Source organism: Bidens hawaiensis, unplaced genomic scaffold (assembly GCF_021521415.1).
Source record: "Bidens hawaiensis isolate Kalapana, Puna unplaced genomic scaffold, B.hawaiensis_p1.1 tig00019639_1, whole genome shotgun sequence".
Classification (NCBI taxonomy): Eukaryota; Viridiplantae; Streptophyta; class Magnoliopsida; order Asterales; family Asteraceae; genus Bidens; species Bidens hawaiensis.
In genome coordinates, this window is record NW_027492978.1 from 96,801 (window position 1) to 120,777 (window position 23,977).

At 37.2% G+C, this 23,977-nt stretch overlaps 1 protein-coding gene and 1 pseudogene across 1 annotated transcript; both read right to left on the reverse strand.

The window, feature by feature from the left end:
- Positions 1–12,894: 12,894 nt before the first annotated feature.
- LOC143558725 (inositol phosphorylceramide glucuronosyltransferase 1-like) lies at positions 12,895–15,838 on the reverse strand. The gene is made up of 10 exons (XM_077047505.1): positions 15,608–15,838; positions 15,398–15,518; positions 14,572–14,757; positions 14,335–14,498; positions 14,150–14,257; positions 13,945–14,082; positions 13,761–13,868; positions 13,391–13,670; positions 13,184–13,301; positions 12,895–13,103 (listed from the first exon to the last, which is right to left on the reverse strand). The coding sequence occupies exons 1-10, from the start codon at positions 15,836–15,838 to the stop codon at positions 12,959–12,961; spliced, it is 1,599 nt and encodes a 532-aa protein (XP_076903620.1). The 3' UTR covers positions 12,895–12,958.
- Positions 15,839–17,769: 1,931 nt separating this feature from the next.
- Positions 17,770–20,834, reverse strand: LOC143558737 (F-box/LRR-repeat protein At4g14103-like; annotated as a pseudogene).
- Between the last annotated feature and the right edge of the window lie 3,143 nt (positions 20,835–23,977).

Genomic DNA, 23,977 nt, shown 5'->3' on the forward strand with positions numbered 1-23,977 from the left:
AAGCAACCCTGATGGTTTCTGGTATTCAGCCTTTACCTTCGAACACGTCAGGCATTTACTGACATACGTCGCGATGGCGCCTTTAAGATTGGGCCACCAATACAGCGTTTTAACATCTTGGTACATCTTGTCTGCGCCAGGATGTACGGAATACCGTGTCTTGTGAGCTTCGTTTAGTACTTGCTCGCGCAATCCTCCCTTGAGAGGGACCCATATGCGGTTAGCGAAATATAGATTGCCGTTCTCTTTAAGTTCCAAATTCTTAATCATACCCCCAAGGGATTCGTTTTTAACGAACTCTGGTTTCAAGGCTTCTTGCTGAGCGTCTCGGATGTTGGCAAAGAGATCTGCGCGAATGGTCAGCCTTAGAGCCTTGACTCGTAGTGTTTTTATTCGCTCCTTCCTACTTAACGCGTCTGCTACCACATTCGCCTTTCCAGGGTGGTACTTAATTTCACAATCATAATCATTCAACAACTCCACCCATCTTCGTTGCCTCATGTTTAAATCCTTTTGATCAAATATATGCTGAAGGCTCTTGTGATCCGTAAAGATTATACACTTTGTACCATAGAGGTAATGGCGCCAAATCTTTAGCGCGAAGACAACCGCTCCAAGTTCCAGATCATGCGTTGTGTAGTTCTTTTCATTGGTCTTGAGTTGGCGTGAGGCATATGCTATGACTTTGTCTCGCTGCATAAGGACACATCCGAGTCCTTGATGTGAAGCGTCGCAGTAAACGACGATGTCGTCCGTCCCTTCGGGCAGAGACAAAATTGGCGCACTACATAATTTTTGTTTCAACATTTGAAACGCTGCTTCCTGATTTTTGTCCCAAACAAACCTCTTGTCTTTCTGAGTTAGCGCGGTCAGAGGTAGAGCTATCTTGGAGAAGTTCTCAATGAAGCGTCGATAGTAGCCAGCTAGTCCTAGGAATTGCCTCACCTCAGTTGGGGTTTTTGGCGCTTCCCAGTTTTCGATGGCCTTGACTTTGGAAGGATCAACGTGTATTCCTTTCTCGTTTACAACGTGACCGAGAAAGTGAACTTCTCTAAGCCAAAACTCGCACTTGGAAAACTTCGCATACAACTTTTCTTTCCTCAACAATTCCAAAATCAATCTCAGGTGTTGCTCATGCTCGGCCTTGGTCCGTGAGTAAATCAGAATATCATCTATAAACACAATCACAAACTTGTCCAAGTATGGTTTGCATACCCGGTTCATCAGATCCATGAATACAGCCGGCGCATTAGTTAGCCCGAAAGGCATCACTAAGAACTCATAATGGCCGTATCTAGTTCGGAAGGCTGTTTTCGGCACATCTTCCTCATGGACCCTAAGTTGGTGGTATCCTGACCGTAGATCTATCTTTGAATAATAACTGGATCCCTGCAACTGGTCAAATAAGTCGTCAATCCTCGGTAAGAGGTACCGATTTTTGACTGTCAGCTTGTTCAGTTCCCTGTAGTCAATACACATTCTGAACGAACCATCCTTCTTCTTAACAAACAGTACTGGAGCTCCCCAAGGTGAAAAGCTTGGGCGTATGAAACCCTTATCCAATAGTTCCTGTAACTGATTGGATAGCTCTTGCATCTCAGATGGAGCTAATCGATAAGGCGCTCGAGCTACTGGCGCAGCTCCGGGGACCAAATCAATACGAAACTCGACTTGTCGCGGCGGCGGTAATCCGGGCAAATCTTCAGGAAAAACTTCTGGAAATTCGCGCACTACTGGTAAGTCTTCAATTCTTCGCTCATCTCCTTTCTTCTCTACGACATGCGCCAGGAAGGCGTAGCACCCTTTCCTTAGGCACTTACGCGCCTTTAGGCACGAAATCAGTTTCGTCGCAACTCCCCTTCTTTCCCCTTGAATTACCAAGGTTTCTCCGTTCAACAGTGGGATCCGAACCTGCTTCTCATGGCAAATAACTTCCGCGTGGTTCTCGACTAACCAATCCATACCTACCACAATGTCAAAACTTCCCAAGTCTATTGGCAACAAATTAATATTGAACCCGTGACCTCCCATGACTATTACACATTGTTCAGTTCTTTCGTTCGCGCATAACTGCCTGCCATTGGCTAGTTCTATAGTATAAGGCGTGTCTAGCCTACTGGTTGCTAGGCCTAGGGAGTCTTTAAACTCGGCGGATATAAAACTTAGGTCAGCGCCAGTATCAAATAAGACAGATGCAAAATGTCCGTTAAGCAAAAACGTACCGGTTACCACATTCGGCTCTTCTTTAGCTTCGCCTGCGCCGATCACAAAAGCTCTCCCGCGAGCTTGTTTCCCTTTTGCGGGCAATCCCGACTAAAATGCCCTGGCTTCCCGCATGCGTAGCAGTTGTCGCTTGCTCCCGCTTCTCTGACACGGCAATTCATCGTCTTGTGCCCTGGTCTGCCACATTTGGCACATTCGATTCTTGCGCATTCACCCTCGTGGTGATACTTGCATTTGTTGCACCATGGGCGAGGCCCGCTGTATCCTTTTCGTGGTGGCTCCGCGGCCTGAATCGCGTAAGCCCTTACGCTCTCCTGCTTCTTGAACGGTGGCTGCTTGGAGTCGGACCCTCGGTGGTGAGAGTTCCATTTCCTCTTGGGATCAGAGGTTCGCTGCTCGATTCCGCGTGTAGTTAACATACCCGCACGGACCGTATCCCTTGTAAGGGTGATGGCCCGCGCTACCGCCTCATCAAAAGTTGGAGGCGCTGCGGCGTTGAGCGGAACCCTAACAACAGGAGGTAACCCAAAAATATACCTCTCGATCTTCTTTTCCTCCGTGTTTGCCATGTCTAGTACCAATTGGCAAAGCTCGTTGAACCGGTTGTTGTAGGCGTCGATATCCGTTCCTACCATGGTGTGGTTCCAGAATTCCTGTTGTAAACTCTGGATTTCTGCGCGAGAGCAGAACTTTCTCATCATCATTTCCTTCAGTTCCTCCCAGGTCTTGTGGAGAGCAACTTCTCGCCCCAATGTTTTCGTTTGAAGCTTCCACCAAGACGAAGCTGCTTCTTGGAACATGCAGGTCGCGTAAAGGACCTTCTGGTTCTCACTACATCCGCTAATGGAGAGAACTGTCTCCATCTTGTCAATCCAGTTGTAGAGCCCAATGGCCCCTTCGGTACCCTTGAATGGCCAAGGCTTACAGGCCATGAATGTCTTGTAGGAGCATCCTTTGTCCAAGGCTCCTGATTCGGGTTCTGGGGTCTCATTCTGACGACCCTGACTTGATTCGGCCTTGTTGGCCTCATGTGTTGCGATTGCTTGCGCGATTATTTCCGCGAGTTCCTCGGGTGTCATGGTAATTCCTTTGGCTTTAGTTGGAGGCATTCTCGCTTTAAAAGAGTGAAAATATATCAAACTTAGCGCATGTACTTTGAGCACATAATGTTATCATTATTTACTACACTGTGTGACCCGTGTTCCTAAGTGTGTGTATAGTTTCTTTTGAAAATATTTTCTTTGAAAAATATTTCATGCGATTTCCCCCAACGGTTATAGTCTAGGTTAAAACTTCTTTTCCTAGTTCGCTATAACCAGTGCTCTGATACCAATCTGTCACACCCGGCCCTGAGCGGCGGAATCAGCCGGGCGCGCGCGAGTGGGGATTGATAATTAAGCACGGGCCATTGCAAACATTCAAAGATTTTCATTGCGCATGAAATGTTTAATACAAATACATTACATTGTTTAAAAATTACATAAAAACATCCAAGTACAAAAACTGTTGAAGATTTCCACGCCATATCCCCTTGCGCGGTGGGAACAACCACGCGCATCGAAGGGATAGAACTAAAATCTTCCAAAAAGCTAGTTTTAGATGTTCAGCGTGAGGTGCTCTAAGTGTGACTCCATACGCTATCTAGTTATCTCCTGAAAGACACGTAAAAACATTTGAATCAGTATAAACTGAGTGAGTTCACAAGTTTTAGTAACTTGATAAATCGCATTGCATCATAGTCTTGATAAAATCATATTGAAACACATTTATGATTTCATGTCTAAACATATACTTGATAATCCGTATGAAAACATAGATCTGACACATATTTCTGATAAAAGTCGTTCCGCGGGCTACGCGCGATCATTACTGGAAGTGTGCTCGTCCATGCAAAGTGGCGCTGCCACTACGAGCTAAATAACATAATGCCGTCCCGCGGTTTACGCGTGGACATTTCTGAAAAACCGTGCTCGTCTATGCAAAGAGGCGCTGCCCCTACGAGCTAATCAATAATTCCGTCCCGCGGGTTACGCGCGGACGTTGTGCCGGAAAACAAGGCGCTCGTCCATGCAAAGAGGCGCGACCCCTACGAGCGGGCTCAAACCCATAGTACTGCCCCATGACCATACTAGGCACTCGTCTATGCAAAGAGGCGCGACCCCTACGAGTGGGTGGATCAAACCAGCAGTCCCTACCCTTAGAGTTCCAATGGTAAAGTGATCACTTACTCGAGTTCTAGCGCACATACATCGAAAACCTTAGATAACCGTTCGCATTGCTCATCATGAAATATAATTTAAACACATAATCGCTTGCATAGCTTGTAAGTATACCATGATAAAACATTATTTAAGTACGTGTCCCTCGCCCCGAAAGCAGTTTAAAAACAGTGAAAACAGCGAGAATAGGGGCTGTGAGACTCACCTGTGGTTCTTGTTAAGGGATTAAATCGAGATTCGGGTTTTCTTGGTGTTGGCCTCGGAATTGAAGGTCTAGAATACGATTAAATAACAAGAAGTATATATATTAAGATCAAGAAATAGGAGAATATAAGGGTTGGAAAGTAGATCTCAAGGTTATATTCTCGGCTTACCTAGTAACAGGATCGGAGCTGAAAACAACGGATGCTTGGGAGAGGATTAGTGCAAGTTTGTAGTTCTTTGAAGTGTGTTTTGGGTGATAACTTAGGTTACATATTTATAGGCAAACTCGAGGGAACACAATCCCTTGCTTTAGGGGATTGTAATCTTTTCATATCTAGGGGTAATGATGATAAAGTATGGAAATTATTATTATTTATTTAAAAGTGGAGTAGTGGATAAAAGATTTTGATTTGATTTGGTCAGGGCATGCAGGTCTGGGGTTGGTGAGAATAGGGTGGCTGATAGTTGACTTTTCGTGTTACAGTGCTTTTTCAGGTACTTTTGTTAGTGTACAGTAAAAAGTGGAAAATCTCTGAAACACGCTACTGTTTCCTTTTGGGCGGGAGTAATCTCCTTACGCCTGGAGAATAGACTAAGTGTTCTGTGCGTATTACTTTGTGCGCATAGCTTTCAGCGTGAAGGACATTTCTTTGCTGCGGGTAAGTGCGTAACCTTCTCGCAGTTAGGGACATTGAGTTTCATTTGTAGATTCTCCAGGTGGTCTTGGTATTTCAACATAGTGATCAGTTATGTTGAAGTCAATTCCATCTTGGAGCTTCAGACAAACTAGCTCTCAATGTTCCCGCCATGCGGGGAGGTTAGTTCCCTTCCGCACGCGCATAAACGATTTAGGATGCACCCGCCTTAGCATCATGCGGGATGGTCAACCCATTAGACAACATAACGTTAAGGTACATGAAAACATAAAGCCAAAACATTCGCGCATGGCGCATATAACATATGCCCACGCTGGTTCTTAACATGGCGCGCTCGCGCAGGGCGCACATAACAAATGCACGCGCTGACTATCATGGCGCGCTCGCGCAGGGCGCACATAACAAATGCACGCGCTGACTAACATGGCGCGCTCGCGCAGGGCGCACATAACAAATGCACGCGCTGACTAACATGGCGCGCTCGCGCAGGGCGCACATAACAAATGCACGCGCTGACTAACATGGCGCGCTCGCGCAGGGCGCACATAACAAATGCACGCGCTGACTAACATGGCGCGCTCGCGCAAGGCGCATATAACATAATTACCTAATATTTAGGTTGATTACTTGGTTTTAAGGGGTTGGGAATTTACCGGGTGTCACACACCTAGACTCTATTGTGACAACACCGGGGCGACTTACTTGTGTGCTAATCCCGTGTATCGCTCGCGCATGAAACATGTGGCTTTAGATTATCATTTCGTACGTGAAAAGGTTGCAGCCGGCACCCTACGAGTTCATCGCATCAATTCAACAGATCAACTAGCTGATGCTCTTACCAAACCTTTGTCTAGAGCTCCTTTTTTAAAGTTACGGTCCAAGATTGGTGTTTCCAACGGAACCTCCATCTTGCGGGGGCGTATTAACACATGTGCAACAATATCAATTCCCGCCACTTAATTTAAACAAGTAGAATATTCTAGATAAAACACATAGTCAAGGTTGTTGTATTTTTCATATATTTTTCCTTTATTGTTTCCTGTAATTGTGGATCTCTCTCTATATGTACTCCATGTATTTTGTGAATAGAATTATGAAAAATATTTACCTTTGAGTTTAAGCGCTTATAAGTTAAAGTTTGTACGTTTGTATTGTTGATTTTGTTTCTCAATCGTTGTCTTTGCCTCTATAATTTAAAGACGTGTGTCATTATCAAGATGGAATTGTTTAGATATTTGTATGTAGACGACGAATAGGTTATCATGGTTTCTATATCTTTCATACTGCAGCTAGCCTGCTCGTAATATAATTAAAAAATAATTTTATTTTGAAAATAAATACTATATATAAATAAGGAGTTTGGTGCCGCACTTGGCGGCACCGTATTGATTGATGAATTTTATTTTGTTTTTTAGTTCGGTTACTTTAATAAATGTAATGCAAACCAATCAAACGTCAATTTTTTTAAACTTGAAAGAAACCGACCGAGTTCGCGCAGACTTGCGGCCTTATTTAAAGCCCATAGCTGACAACGCTCTAGTTTTACCAATGCGTAAGTTTACCAACCGACCCCCCCCCCCCCCACACACACACACAAAAGGTCGTTGATCCACCTCAATTTATATGTTTTTGAGTTCTGGTACCGTAACGTACGTAATCAAAACATGTCGAATTTGTGGCAAGTAACCGCCTCAATGCTTGGTACTACAACGCTTGGGTTTACCACTGCCCGGGTTTGCCAACGAAATAAACATCGTTTTAAATATTTGTTTTCTTATATGTTAATGCTTTTGTATGTTCAGTTAACGAATTAATTTTTTGGGTTTTAACGCTGAAATTTTATCAATATGGTGTCTATGTCGTAACGAACGCAGTCAATACTGACCAAATTCGTGTCGACCCATGGTCATAATACTCGAGTTTTACCAACGCTCATGTTTCAATGCTTTGGTTTGCCAGCTACCCGGCGCAAAGCGCCGGTTAGAAAAACTAGTTATTAACAATGGTGTGGGGTGAGTCGTAAGTCATGGAGTCATATAAGGTGTGGTCGCCTCTGAGTTTGATAAGGGCGCAATCAACATTGAGATATGTAGACGATGAATAGGTTATCATGGTTTCTATATCTTTCAAACTGCGACTAGCCTGCTCCTAATATAATTAAAAAAATAATTTTATTTTAAATATAATTTAAAAATAATGTGACACCATTTAATATAATCATATGGCTTTTGCACCATCAAAAGGTTTACAACAACGATTAAATAATAATTTTTTACATGCTGAGTATCTCACATTTTGTATCATTTGAAAGTTTGCTTAGTAATCGATATATAGAAATTCACAATATACAATGATAAAATATTTCATCAAGGAAAATTTTATTATATATATGTGTGTGGTGGCAACTGGCATGTCTACAAACAACACACAAGACAAATGGGTCTAAACCTCCCTTACTTTACGTTTTTGAACATATTAAAGAATTAACAAGAAAATCGGTATTGAGAATTACAAGATGGGTCATGGGTCTTGATTCATTGTATTGTCATTGTTATGGTGGATTCAGAGGTGGACCATTTTTGTATTTTATGTCCCAATATTGTCTTTATATAATTATACATTGAAATCCTTTTAAGACATGCAAACTTGTAAAATCAATAATCATAATCCCTGAATGCTATGTTCGTGATTTTCTTTTAACATGGATATCATATACACTTTATGTGGAACGTTTTCTTGTTCTCCCTCGTTTGAAAATCTTGTTCCCTCTTTTGACTTAATGGTAGCCCGGTTGTTTATCCTAAGAGAAAGGTCACCACTTTGAGCCTTGACGCCTACGCCAAGGGTTACCCGGTTGTTGGGATTTTCCGGCCACGAAGAGTTTTCAAGTTGAACATGAAGTGTCAAATAATTGGGGACGGTTGAAATCCCATAAGAAAAAATGTGATAAAAAAATTTCAACACGTTATCCTATACAATTTTAACCGTGTTAAGAGATAAGTCATTTTCTTAAAGCTTTACAAGAATTTGCACATCAAGTTAATAAATTGATGTAAAACAATTAAACAAGTTAGTCAGAAAAAAATTAAAAATTTTCATGCAAGTTTACTCTTTTTATTTATTCTATTTTATAAAAGAATAAAGAATATCGCTCAATTGTTTTCAAATACACAAGATGTTACTTTGGACAGTTGATATGTAACTGCCATTTTGTTTCATTTACATTAAATATAGGATATTCTTATATCTAATAATGATGCAAGTGCAAATATTTAAATATATATTCTCACTTTTGCTTCTTAAAATTTGGTAATCTGCAAATTTGTCCCAGTTTCAGTAGCCCAATCCATAAGAACAAAGACTCAATAATTCAAAAAAAGTCAAAACTTTATTTCTTAGTTGACTCACAAAAAATGTCAAATCAGATTAGTTGTTCACGTCTTCAATGCTAGTTATTTCAAACGGGAAAAAATCCTCAAAATGGCCATATTACCTTTTGATTTTCTCAATATACTCATTTGAGTTTTTCTTGCTAGATATTAAAAAAGAAAAGACAGATCTGACTCTATAATATAATCAAATACTGACGTTCTTAACAAATTTTAAGCCATCACGTGCCAAAACAAGAGTGAGCCAATGATGTATCAACAAAAAAAAGTTGGACCGACAGTGTTTCCGATCGTACATGTATGTCGCTGTGGTCTGATGGTGTTTTTAGTTTTTTCATTTTTTAAAGTTGTCGGAACCGATCTGGCACCTAAGGAACACCGATAATCTTTCTTACAAACCTTTCTCAAGCAATCCATTCCAATATTCCTATAAATCACCTTAATTTTTTCACATAATTTTTACTATTACATGCATTTATCATAATCAGTGTTAGTATTTTAATAAGTATCTTTATTAGTTTTAAATCTGGTATAAAAGTTTTAATACAAATGTGATCAAAAATATTATTTTATTATATTTAGTTGCCGTATAAAATACTCGTATATTATCATATATTATATAATTTTGACAAAATTTAAAGTTTAGTATGACAATAAATTAAACCTTATACTCCCTCCGTTCCATTTTAAATATCATGGGACCCAAAACACACAAATTAATAAATGTTTGATCAATTTATTTTATGAGCTGTATAATGACAATAATGTTCTTTAAGTTATTATGGCTAAAACCATTTTTCTTCTAGTATATATAATGTAAGAACACAATTGGAAATTGAATTTATATGTATAGAAATGACATTTAAATTGGGAAAACCAAAAATGAAAAAATGGACATTTAAAATGGGACGGAGAAAGTAATAATCTAAAATTAAAACCTTAATTTATTCCCTTGTTAACGAATTGATGGGTTTTTAGGTTAAATTGTTCAACTTGAACACAACCCTTATATGTATTCGCTATTTATGCTAACTCACCCACACTAAATCGTGTAACCCGAAATGATCCTTTTTTCCTATTTACGTAGATCTTATAAATTAAGTTAATTGTTATAAACTAATATATTTATTTTTATTAAGTTTATATAAATCTAAAATACATAAATATGACTAAAAGTTTATCAAAGAAAACTAAAAATAAACCACAATAACTAAATAAGTTAAGTTAATAAGCTCACCTTTTAATTTTTATAATTTTCTTTTTCATAAACTCAAAAAAGAAAAATAAACCAAAAAACCACTAAGAACTCATCCACCAATCCACAATGGATGATTATCAACTTTTCAGTTTCATACATGACATAAGTAATTCTATTCCCATTGAGATAACATAAGTTCAAATTGTAAGTATATGCAATGGAAGGGTTCATAAGCCTCTCCTAGCCCTCTAAAATTCAATATTTTTATAAGCGTCATGGGCGTTGAATTGAATGTCTTACTGATACAATGGTTAGATCAATTCGTCTGTTTAGATCGAATTGAATAACTAGATAACGTTATAATTAATTTAACTATATGTGTTGTAATATTACATTAAATTTAATACTATATTAAATTTGAAATTTTAACACAACTATGGTGATATGTTATATTTTAAAAAGTAAAGAATTAAAGGTATTGGTCTCTATACAAACATGTTTTCAAAAAAAAAATGTTTAAAAGTACTTTAAAAGGTAATATATGTAGATATAAAACATAAATATTGTAAAATAATTGGTAAGGCCATACGTAGTGAAAATCAGACACATCTGGGCATTTTGCGTCATGTGACGTCTAATCAGCTTTTAAGCATTTTACAAAAGTGGGTGTAGTAGGAATATCCCCCCCCCCTCTAAAAAAATAAATAAATAAAAAATCCGTCTCTCTCTCCTCCCCTCACTGTACCTCTCACAAAACCCTTAAAATGTGAGCCATCACCAACATTGTGTACATAACGTTGCACCTCAAAAATACCATCCAAAACGCCAGGAAGGTGGGGGGGGGGGGGGTTGTTTCCTGGCGTTTTGGCCTCAATACAGCTGGATAACTTGCCGCCTACGGGCGTTCTAAGGCTTTTACATATACATGCTTAAACCCGGTCTGATCATCAAACCTGCTTATTGGTTCAACTATCCAATCGCCCAAATCGGACAGACCATTCAAAAATGGTCCAAAGAGCCCCCCTTATGTCTGGTCCCTAGTATGTCCACCTTCTTCGGTCCACTTTTCAATATGCTGCTAAAAACCTTGTTTTTTCCCTCCATCTTACATATAAATTCACTCTAAATTTTAAAACGGGGCTTTAATCTAATTTTTACTTAGAAACATGTGATATTGTGATGTATTTGTTATATCTTTATTTTTTTCCTTCCAACTTGTGTCATTGGATTGAAAAATCTCCTATTACATATACTCTAGGTTTCAAACCAGACTTTATTAAACATTTGTCAAATGCATATCTGTCAAGCTTCGGGCAAGTCCGTAACTGTAAGGACTCAATTAATTTAGTGGATATAGTTACATGTTATGCAATTAATTAATTATCCATAACATTAAATGATTAATGATATTTTTTATATGATTGAATCCAAATTGCATGAATTTGTGGTAGTGGCCACCTCAAATTTTGTCTTGAAAGGCTTGATTTTTCTTCGAATGGCCATCTTTATTAAATATTTAATATTAAAAATTAATAAAATAAGATAAAACCTAATAATTGCCGTTATGTGGTCCAATTATGCCTTAATAAAAGAGATATATAAAGCTTTTGATGATTATTAATTTATTATAATGTGTAGTCCCCTTTCGGACTTTACTAATGTTGTTTTGTTAAAATATCCGACATTGTTGTCTAACATTTTTGTTTCCTTTTCGTCTTAAAAACAACTAATAAAGTATTTGTCTTGTGTGACACCGGTGGCCATAAACAAACACAATCCACATAACAATGATAACAATGAAGAATGTTAAACAAAATAAAAAATCACAAAATATCTATAGGTTAATGTCGATGTCATATATACATTAGGATGTTCGGCTACGGGTATAGTTACAGGTATTTCGGTACGCGGACCCGTTTGAAATATGTAGGAGTTTAATAGAAAGTTCAACTCGCGTGTATTTTCACGAGGGTATTATGGTGCTTGGTGTCCGTTTCATATTATGATTTATGGTTATGGTTTATTGATTTTTTTTGGTTTTGGTATTATGTTTTGATTGTGGTATTATGGTTTTGGTATAGAGTTAATTGAATGCTGGTACCATACCAGTACCGGCACCAATTTAGTCAATTTGGTATCTGTCACGTACCGGTATCCGGACGGGTTCAGTTTATTTGTTACTCATAGCAGTAACGATACCAGTTCAATTGAGATTTGAAATGAAAATTACAAAGTGGTACCAAAGTGGATATTATACTAGAATACACGTACCATAAAATTCGGTACGCTACCTAATTTTACTAATTTTTGGTACAGTTATACTATCAATCTCATATCTAGATTAGATAATCTAAGTTAGATAAACTGTAATCAGTTAACTAAAGGCTAGTTAGTCCATAAGATTTGGAAAAGGTAAATAATATTAATAAATATTATATACAGTTTCATGTACTAATTTATAATTTTAACAAAAAAGATAAAATTTATTCCATTCCAAAAAAAAAATAATAATAATAAAAAGATCTTGTAAGAGATTATCATGACAGCTTGTTGGTGCATTTGGAAGGCCAGAAACAAGACCGTTTTCTCAAACAAATTATATTTGGTTCGAAAAGTGTTAGAGAAAATAAAAACTTCGGCTATCCTTAAATTAAAAATAGATCCCCTTAATCTTAAGTCTCTTACGTGGAAAGATTAATTGCTGTAATTTTTCAGCTTAACTGTTTGCTGTCTTTTTTTGCTTATAGTGTCTTGCTATTCATGCATCTTTAATGAAAGTCTCCGTTTAAAAAAATGAAAAAAAAGTTGTCACGAGAAAAATAACTCAAAATTCAAAACTGGACTAATTAAAAAAAGTTGTCACGGGAATAATAAATCAAAATTCAAAACTGGACTAATGAAACCAAATTAAGCATGAGGATGGTCAAAAGTCAAACGTTGACTGTAGAAAAATTCTACCAGTAGTTGTCAATGAAACAAATTCCTTCCAAAGAAACTTGGACTAATGAAATCAAATTCAACATAAAGATCTACAAGTAAACAACTAACATTTTCATTTTGAAAACCTAATTAGCAGCATAACAAACAAGTGTTCCTTGTTCTTGAAGTATCCCTATCTTCAAGCCCTCGCACGAACGACCTAATCGCTAGGTGTTCCGAGGCATATGTCATAAAAGATGCCAAAACTAAACCTCCAGCAACCATCAAACTCAACCTATCAAAAGTAAAAATAACAACCTTAAGCATATATTTCATAACATAAAACTCAAAACTATGTCACACTTCAATATCTACCTCAAAAATAAAGCGGTAATCCCAAAAATGCCAGGCGTTAGAGGGGCGGCAACCGCCAGAACCGCCATCACTAGCCCATAATACCATGGTGCAACATCACAAGATACCCTCTGATGACCTGCATAACCAATTTAAATCAACTTAAAGATGATTTATTATTTACAGGCATTAAAAGTTGGAATCTTTTTTATGAATAAATAAACAAACCTTTTTCGGAATCATAATCTGAAGCTCCAGGACCGCGATTTCCGGTTTGATTTGCCACCATTTTTCCCCATTTGTATATCATGTGCAAGTAACATCCAAATAATAAAAAGAATATTGTGAAAATCCATTCATACATCAGAATCAAACCAGTCCACGGCTTCACTTGTCGAGGCACAACCGAAATACCAAACCCAAGTGACACGACTGCAGCCACGAAACAAACCAATACAGACATCCCACCAAGATAGCCCGGTACCATCGAGTGTGCACCATTAGCAAACTATACACCACAATTACAGAAATGTTACATATAGTAACATACTTTTTACATACATTTATATGATAATATTTATAGTTTTCTGAATTAAACCTGTTGATTAGAATTATTAGTGGATGAAGATACTGTCGAATAAGCAAGTGCACCTACTGATCTGAACTTATAATATATATGTCTAGCATGATCACATAACGAACGCGTCTACACACAAGGAAACCGATCAAGATTTAGATAATGAACATAAAGTTTAACATAGAAAAGAATTGACAATGCTGACCTGTATAAAAGATCTGTAATAACAAAACAGTAAAATGAAAACCGGAAGCAAAAACAAGAAGTTAACTAAAAGATCATCACGAGGATTTCTTCCTCCTCGAGTTCCCGGTAGAGATTCTTCTAAATGCTCTCTAACCTCCTGTTAACTAAGGTAGCATTAGAATATTATCATGTAAATATTTTTAATTTACAGTAGAAAAGAATACCTGCCATATATCAACAGGTTTTAACAGCCATGATGTCCACCAATCCCATGGTTTTAAAGGGCCAAGTGTGTAGTGTATAACACAAAGTTCTTTTTCATCTACCATCCACTGTATAATGCACAATATGATGATAAAAAAGTTAACAAAAACTACTAAATTTGTCACGAAATTAAAACGATCGATACCTTGTTAGCGAGCATGTAAAGTCCAACATCTGCATTGTATATAGTGGAAAGTCTCTCCATTTCTGCAACCGGTTTATTACTCAACTCTTCGGTAGAAATATTAGGGTCGAAAACACGCGCACTTGGAAATCCAGCATAATAGGCATTGAGAAAACCTTGATCACCTAACAAAACAACAAGAAACTCAACAAAATGGGACCAACATATCAACATATGAGGATAAGGGGAACATTATACCTCCAGTATAAGAGTACAATGTTGTCACTTTGCTCACCATATCCTTAAAAAGCTCTTCAGATGGTTCGACTACCATAACACCTGAGTTTAGTCTTTCTGAATGTTTTAAGTTTGCACAGAATTTTCCGCATTTGAATAACACATCAATGTTCTTGATAACTATTGTATCAGCATCAAGATACACCACTGCAGTAGTTTCAGTATATGTAATCAGTATATATGTTGATTTTTTTAAACTTCATGATTTCTAGGAGAGAGATGAAACTGTTTTGGTTTCCAGGCGATCCACAATTTAAAATGGCGAATCCTAATAATATTGTTGAGACTATGTCAAGAATTGTTAGTTAAGTTGGACAATTCACACATTTCAAATGGAGGAATCGCTATAAGACACACCTAATCCGTCTTTTAAATGAAGGAACCACTAAAGTAATAATTAAATTGTACAAGTCACATCCCATCGAGCATCTTATCTAACTTTGCACTGTTCACGATCTGCCATTTGAAATGGCGGATCCCGTGTGTTTCACAGTGGTTCCTTCATTTAAAATGGTGGAACACAGAGGAATTGTCCAACTGACCTGACAAATACTGACACATTATGCAACGATGTCAAGATTTGCCATTTGAAATGGAAGATCAGCTAGACACCAAAGCATACTCATCCCGCACCATGTGTATTTCTAACATCGTCCAAAAAACATTCTACATGTCACTCTAGGCAAATCCGACATGCTAACATAGCCGAGAAGCTAGGGTTTTAAATCATATTTGAATATCTATTCAATTTCCTTCACAAATGCAGTAAAAAAGAGTTGTGAATCACCTTTTTCATAATCAGTCATGTTGAATATCTTTAGCTTTGTATAGACACCCCAAAACCGTGTCGGTCGCACTTGATTAGGGTTCTCCATTAGACTAATTGGCTTCACAATCCAACCATCAGCCTGCAAATCAATTGTAACAAGTTAATTATTTTAAAAAGACTGAAACCCCTAATTAAATTGAAAATAAATAAAGGGAATCAAGGCAAAACCTGGAGAAGAGTTTTCGCGTAATCCGAAACACCATCGGAGACCAAAACAACCATCTCTTTGGTGGATCCGGTGTCCCAAATCGACTTCCCGAGAACGCGTGCTCCCAACACGAATTCATCTCCATATAGAAGCGTTACATACGCTTCCTTTGATTCGGAAGAAGCCGAATTCAAAGCTGACAAGATAATAATCAAACCAAAAAGGGTTCTCGAAATAGACCTCAATTTCATATTATCTATCGATCAGAATCTACTCTTAACAGAAACGTAATAATGAAGTTTTTTTTATAGGTTTTTAATAACTGCATGCAACGTACGTCACGTTCATTTGATAGATTTTTAAAGAGGCTTGTCCAAAATCACGAATATCAGCAACAGTTTTATAATTTGTATGGGAAATTAATGTTGGAATATATGTTCTTCGTTTGATTTTTGTTCTTCGTATCTGCAAACCAAAAAAAGAAAAAAACATTAATTTGTCCGACGTTCTACATGTTTTTCCTATTTAAATTTTAATTGTTTATTACTTAGTAAATATTAAAAGTTTAAAACTGCCTTGAAAATGGTCATAGAGCACCATAAAGGGAATACTAAATTTTAAATTTTAATTGTTAATTACGTAAATTCGTGATTTCGTGCTCGGGCTTCATCCCTCTCTCCTCTATGTGAGCTATAAAAAGTCCCAAAAACGTGCATTAAGATGCTTAGACCATCTCCAATAGAATGTTTGTTAAGGGTTTGCGAAGGAAAGAGAGGGTGACATAGAGGAAAGAGTAGGCGAAATGGAGTGATAGTGTGTGGGATTGATGACGTTCTTGTGTAGGAGCGACTTCAAACGGATTATTGTGGGAGCGGAAAGAGTGTTTTGAGAGAGACATACTTGTTAGGATCTTGGTTTTAGCAAAACACACACACAATGATTTACGGGTTCGATCTTCGTGACCTACATCAAAAAGTACAAGATATGAACATACAGAAAGTAGTTAAGACTAAAGAGTTTATAGCTTAAGCAACAAAAAACATAAATATACCTTGATACGTCTTCAATCTTCATTAAACTCAAAACATGTCTTCAACTAACCTGGCTTAAAACCAAGCCCAAGCCTCCACAATAACAATACTGTTTTGGGATTGGCTTGGGCAGTGATGACCTAACATGTTTTTGAGAATCCCAAACGTTATTGAAGATGCTCTTATACATAAAGGAAATACATGTTTGTAAGGTCCCGGTAAATATATAAATGGCTAGGTTGAAAAGTATTTTTGTTATATTGTTTGAATCCTAATCTAAAAATTTTTAGAACCTTTGCAGTTCTAAATTTGTACTTATAGCAGTTGGTTTTACAAGGCATATATAAAAGACACTAAATTGTATTTACTTGCATGAATGATGTTGCAAATCTTGCTATATAGAGTTATGAGTAATAATCTTGTGTCTCGTTTTCTTAGGGGGGTAATGAACCAATAGAAGCTCGAAGAACGAATGTATATTCAATCGAATCACGACTAAGTGAAAAAAATGCTTCTAGTTCTAGCCGAGTTGACTTAAAACCACTTGATATTATGACTAGCAGTTTAGCTGGTTAAAATATTTATTTTTAATCACTTAATCTTTTTTATTTTATATGATATAATGATTAAGGTTTCTTAGTTTGGACAGGTCTAAATGAGAGACACATTAGTATGCCTGCTGAAACTTTAATCTTCGTTTAAAACACAATATTAATTATTACCTTCATAAGTCATAACCATATATTTTGAAACACGACAATGTAGGCAGTTGTGTGCATCAAAAATAGACTTTGGATTTGGCATACATATGGTGTTGGTTTGGGTTGATTTGAGTATTTGTAAAATACCATCTCATGCAGTATAAACCATCATGTAAGTCTCAAAAATAAATACATTGAACAATGGGTAACTTAGCAAAACCTCCTTGCATCATAATGTTTATAAAAAATGAAAACTGCAATTTTTTAAAACTCTAATCTTTACTCGTGACTTCATACTCGTCCTAACCGATAGATTCCAAAATCCAACGCATTAGAATACCTTCAAACCAGTACTCTTCTTGAAGAACTGCTAGATGTTAACAACCGACTTAAAAAAAAAAGAAAAAGAAAGGAGGGGGGGGGGGGGGGTTAGTTATAGAAAAGTGAACCTTATTCCTTTCTGAAGCTAATTGCTTTTCCTTTGCTAGGTAATGCCACAAACAATGAAGAAGAAGGCGACACGATCTTGATATTGGTATGGCCTTGATCTTCTTGTTGAAGTAGCTTTTCATATGTAAACTAAAAAAAAATAACAAACAGAAAAAAGGATAATATCTCTACTTAATTGCAGTGTACAACAGACTCTAAAACAATGTTAAGTGAAATAACGGATAAACTTTTACCATAACAAGATCACTTTGTTCTTCAAACTCAGTTAAAGGAGAGGTTGATATTAAAGTTAGAGATCGAGGACGGCAACACCAAAGTACAACATCCACAAAAGCTATCTGAGCTGATGACTCTTCATGGGCATCTAGTTGTAGCTCAACATGCTCGAGTTCATAAGGTGGCAACTCAACTGCCTTTAGTTTTCCCAACTCAGTGAATTTCTGCAAGGAAATTGGAATGAATATACAACTTTGTTTGATTGTAATTCAGTGTTAAATGCAATATGTAACACGATATTTATGAACCACATAAACACAAAATAGGGCTTTTAAAACCTATTACAAACATTTTTTTAATATTGGACTTCTAGAATAAATGACTTAGATGTTGTTTAGAAAGCCCTTGTTGTAATCAGTTATGTAAGTTCTGTGAAACAATCAATTAACATTTGTTCTTTTAAACTTTTGGAAAAAACTGAGAATCCATTTATGTGTTTGAAAATACACTTTTTAGATAAAACTTGTTTGGTCGCATTAGGTTTTGTATAGTCGAACAAGCCAGCCCAAACCCGACACGAAACTTGATTAATTTATGTAACTATACACAACAAGCTAATACATGAATGATTTGACCAAAGAAACAAACCTTAGCGGTGCGAATATACAAGTTCAAAGCCTTGAACCCATTTTTCTTACCCAAAAACCGCCTCAACTTACTGAACCAAAGAGAACCTACATAGCCATTGGGATAGCATAGCATAGACGCTTTTGAATGGGTTAAATGTTGTAGAATAGACTGATCCGAAGGACTACCAGAGTAAACAAATAAATCCAAATTGGGGGTATTGAGCTCAATATCTTCCAAATCACAGTCTATCATCAATCTTCTCAAAGAATGACTTGACAGCTTCACGTTCTTGCACGGACGTAACGAAACCAACCTCAAAATATCAATGAACGGGAAGTCGGATAAGAAGTCGGTAAAGTTATTTGGTTTCGCAGACAGACACCCCATGTAAGTAACTATTGTTTGTTTTTTGCTTGAATCAAAATTCACCGTGGTGCTCCTGTTCCAAACCAATCTATTAGTATAAGAGTATATAGATTCGGAGCTTCAATATCTATTCTCTCAACTGGAGTGTTATACCAAATCCAAACATTTCTAAGATTTTGATGCCCAAAAGCACAAAAACTGTCGAAGCCATTACACTCGACTATACCAAATGTTTGTAGCATAGGACAACTAGCGGTCAGATGCTTGATCACTTCATTATCTATATCAACTTTATAGAGTTTCAAAACTATCAAAGAGTTAAACCTGACACCATCAACCATCAAGGAAGATGGCAACTCGCAACCACGTACGGTTAAAGATTTTAACGTAGAAACAGATAACAGAGTGTTTGGTGAAGAAACACTAACCAGACCCCGGACAGATTACTGGTAACCTGGGGGTTAGATAGATGTTTCCCACGAGGGGTTAGACCCTTGGAAGATGGTTCTTCTGATAACCTGCAAAACAGACACCGTGAGCTCGTCACTGAGAAGGGGGGGGGGGGGTTCCTCCTTGTGACCACCCTCCGGCGTGAGAATCAGACTAGATTGCTCTTTAAATATAAAAGTATATTAAGAGATTGCTAGAGCAGATATCAGGTATAATATGATGATAATGTGATAAGATATGATAAGATGAGATGATCATACCATTTGTGGTATTTATAGCCGAAGGTAGGTTTCCAAGGAGGTATGGCCGGCTGCAACAGTGTTCCTGTTCCACCAACAGTAGCCTACGCACGTGCCCTGCTGGTAGTTGGTGGGTAGGCAGCGGCTGATAGCGACCAGGCCTGCTGTATACTATTCCTTTTCCACCAACTGCCAGCTACGCACGTGGTATGACAAGAGTTGGTGAGTAGGCAGCGGCTAATAGTGACATACGGTGTAGGAGCATGCTGCTCGCCATACTGTTGTCTATAAGCTGTCGTATCTTTAGTCAGATCTTTTTCCCATACCTCGTCAGGTACAGTACAGAAGATCTTCCCGTATCGTACGGACTGGCTTATTTGGGCGGGAGTATTCCCCCTCCCGCCCTTGTGCGGGATTGTTCCCGGCTTCGCTCATTCCTTCAGGTGACACTGAACGATTGAGAGCTAAGTGCCTTGTGCGTGTAGCCTTGCTGCGCGGGTGGCCTTCCCTAATGGCTTGTATCCGAGGCTGCGGGGACAGGCGGAGTCCTTCACCATTGGGAGGCATTTCCTGCGGGACCAGCTTGCGTACTGCGCGTAAGGACGTCACGTCTCTGAGCATGGTTGGTCCTGCGGATCCAGTTGGTTTCTGCGCAGACGTCCCTGTTTGAGGTGAGTCTTGCGGGTCCAACTCGCAACCACGTACGGTTAAAGATTTTAACGTAGAAACAGATAACAGAGTGTTTGGCAAACGGTAATTTAGGACATTTGTATGGTATTGGTTAATAATATTAACATCAATATCCAACTCCTTCACGCCATTCTTAAGAACTCGTTCAAGGCATTTGTTAACAATATCTAATTCCGCATACTCTTCAATAGTTGTAACGAGACGGAGTCTTCGTGCACTGACATTATGATGGCAAAATCTAGACGTGGTGTAGTCGAAGTACTTTAAGAAACTTTCTCCAGATATAAAATAATAGTCATCGAAATATAAATCTGGGAAAGAAGCGGTGAGGTGAAACCAGGTCTTAGACAATACGCTCATTCGAACAAGCTCTTTCGGAGTATTAAGAAACGAGAGGATGTGATCAACAATGTTTGTAGGAAGCTTCGAAATCCGATCATCCATAGTATCAGATAGTGGTACGGCATCATCCATAGAAACAGATAGTGGTACGGCGGTGGAAATCAGTTCGTTAGGGTTATGGGTTAATTTGGTGTAGACGTACGAGTGTGAATGAGTTAAGATGCTCACGAGTTGCTAAATAATGGCTCATTAAAACTTAAATTGAGCCTATTTAAGCGCTCGAGGTCAAGTTTAAATGTAAGTTTATTTGATAAATGAGCCCTAGCTCAAGCTTCACTTGTTGTGTTCGAGTCATCTCGCCAGCCTAAAGAGCTTATCACATATCTTACTTTTATTTAATATACTAAATAGGGGTTGAGTTACATACAATAATGGTTTATTGTACATTACGTACGCGATCTTTCAGAGCATTAGATTAAAAAACGCGGTAACAGTTTCGTAAATAACCCAATAGCAGCTCGCGATCAAATTCATTAATTACAAATCGACTCTGATCCAAATTCGGAATTTATCGCTCTATCTCATTCAATTTCTAAACTCTAATCACAATTTAAAGTATGAAATCTCTAAAGTCAAAAACAAAATCAAAATCAAACGTCGTTGAACATAAAAAAATCTTCAAAATTGATCAAAAATGATGATTTAATCAATCAAATTGATGTGTAGAAGTATTTAGATTCATCAATCGATTATGAAATTGCAGAAATAATGCACTCAATCGAGCTCTGATTAGGGTTCAAAATATTGCGTTTAAACGTTCTGAACAAAACTGAAGACCTTTAAACGTTCTGACCAAAATGAACATTTAAACGTTTTGACAAAAATGGACATCTTTAAACGTTCATCTAATACGTTCAAATTATTAGAAGTTCTGGGTGTTTAAAAAGTTTAGAAGTTCATATATAAAATTAAGCACCTGTAACATGAAATTATACACTCAAATCACTTCATAATCATCAAATAATTATCAATCGACCGTCAATTTGATCATCGGTTGCATCATATGAACAAATATGGAGCGTCTACAAATGGGATTCTGCAAATGGCATATTTCAATTCAAATTAATTGAAGTGTGTGTCTGCAAATGACGCCGGTGATGATGGTTGAATCGATGCAACGGTTAATTAGGATGGAAACGATATAATTTACAAATTTGCCACCGCGTGTTTTTTGAAATATAGAGTTGATGGTGTCGCGTACTTAAGGTATGATAATCAATTTTTGTATTTTATCCTTTACCATACTAAATATAGTTTTATAATAATTTGTGTGATATATAAAAGTTGTGACGGAAATTAATAAGTAAATAATATGTCTTACGTAGTACGTAAAATATAATTAAAATATATATAGAAAAATAAGTATAAATACTATTAAAATAACTATACATAGTAAACGAGTCAAACCCGTGATAAACTCGAACTAGAAAAACTACTTACAAGTTGAGCTCGGGTTTCAAAAATAGAGCTCGAAACGAGTTAAACTCGAGCCTTTGGGCTCGACTCATTTACACTCTTGTCTAGAAGGAGATACAAGGTAAGTTGAAGAAGTAACTTATGACTCAACCCAATAAACCAACATTTTTAGCCCAAAGACGCATTAAAAATGAAACTTTAGTTAATGGACCATAAGAAAAGTGAACGGAACTACGGAAGGGTCCTAGTTGTAAATTGTAATTCAAGTATTCAACCATCAGAGTTTTAAAGAAACGAATGGATTACAACTAAAACGCAAACTAATTAATGTAATGTGCAACAACTTCCAAAAATTTAATTACAACAAGCCATACCTAATATATATTACAAAACTAGTCAGATGCCTACACGATGTAACGGGAAACAACACTTAAAAGGTTGTTAGCGAGCCAAGCCTAGCTAAGCCGACTCAGCTCAGATCGAAATTAAAGATAAAATCTTAAACTCAAGTTCGCCTTGATTATTTTGATATTTAAATGATTAGAGTATTTTTAATCACATTTTTGTAAAACATATCAAAAGATAATAATATTTACATAAACATAAAGGGTCAAAGTTGTAAATAATCCTTAAAATAATAAAATTTGAATAAAGTTGAGGTACTATAGCTGTAATTAATTTATAATTGTAAAAATATCTTGTACATTCATACATATATCCTTGCACTAATGACATGTACAATTTAAACCATTTATCTGTTTTTTTTTAATTTATATTGACACGTCAATAAAAATAAGCTCGTTAAATGGGTATTTTTAGATTTAGTGTTAATCATATTTTTGTAAAAAATATAACAAGAAAACCAAAAAGAATAACATTAGAGTAAAAATTAGGTAAACATGAGAGATGAAAGTTGTAATTATTTCTTAAATTAACAAAATTTGACTGAAATTGAAGTATCAAACTTGTAATTATTTCTTAAACAAAATTTTTCTTTTTTTTTTCAAATACACCCAACCCCTTACATGAGAGGCATGTTGATAGGTCTAACGACAAAGCTTAACGGGGTTAGTGTAGTCACGTTTAATCGCAAGTAAAATGAAACCATAGGAATAAAAATCACATAGTTAAAACTATTGGACTAAACCGCAGATTTAAACAAACCAACGAACGAAAACTCAAGATGAAAAGATACAACAATAATTGTCCATAAATCTTGAGTTACCTTTGTACATAAAATTTGATGCATATCATAAAGACCCAATTACAAATTTTGTCCTTTAAAAAAAGCCAAATTACGGTTCGTGTCCTTTCCTTGCAGGCGGTGTCCTTTAAACTTTTTTTTTCTACACGTTATGTCCTTTACGCTAACTGGGTTAGAAAAACTCAGTTAAATGCCCTCACGTGAGACGCATGTGAGGGCATTTTTGTCTTTTTGCCTACCCTGCAACAACAACTTCTTCTTCTTCTGCTGTTTCTATACCTTCACTAACATCATCACCTGCCATCACCCTTCCTCAACCACCACCCAACCTTAACCATCACCTGCCACAATCGAATCTAGCACCACCCTCCCATCTCCGATTAACCACCACCGGTATGCATCGTGACCACCACTGATTCTGCCACCATCGTCGAAATCCATCTTAATTCCAACCACAACCATAGCCGGCCACTTCTGACTTCCGACGACAACTACCTACCACCACTGCTTCCGTTAACAACTTACGAGTAAGTCCAATTTGGGGATTTAAGGGTTACATGTTAATTTTGGGGAATTTTGGGGATTAATTTTGGGT

Excerpts from the sequence above, each read along its gene's own strand:
- LOC143558725 (XM_077047505.1), bottom strand. The coding sequence starts at position 15,838 with ATGAAATTGAGGTCTATTTCGAGAACCCTTTTTGGTTTGATTATTATC. Across the intron at positions 13,869-13,944 it reads ATTACAGATCTTTTATACAG|ACGCGTTCGTTATGTGATCA; the intron begins GTCAGCATTGTC and ends CCTTGTGTGTAG. Across the intron at positions 13,302-13,390 it reads AGATTATGATTCCGAAAAAG|GTCATCAGAGGGTATCTTGT; the intron begins GTTTGTTTATTT and ends TTGGTTATGCAG.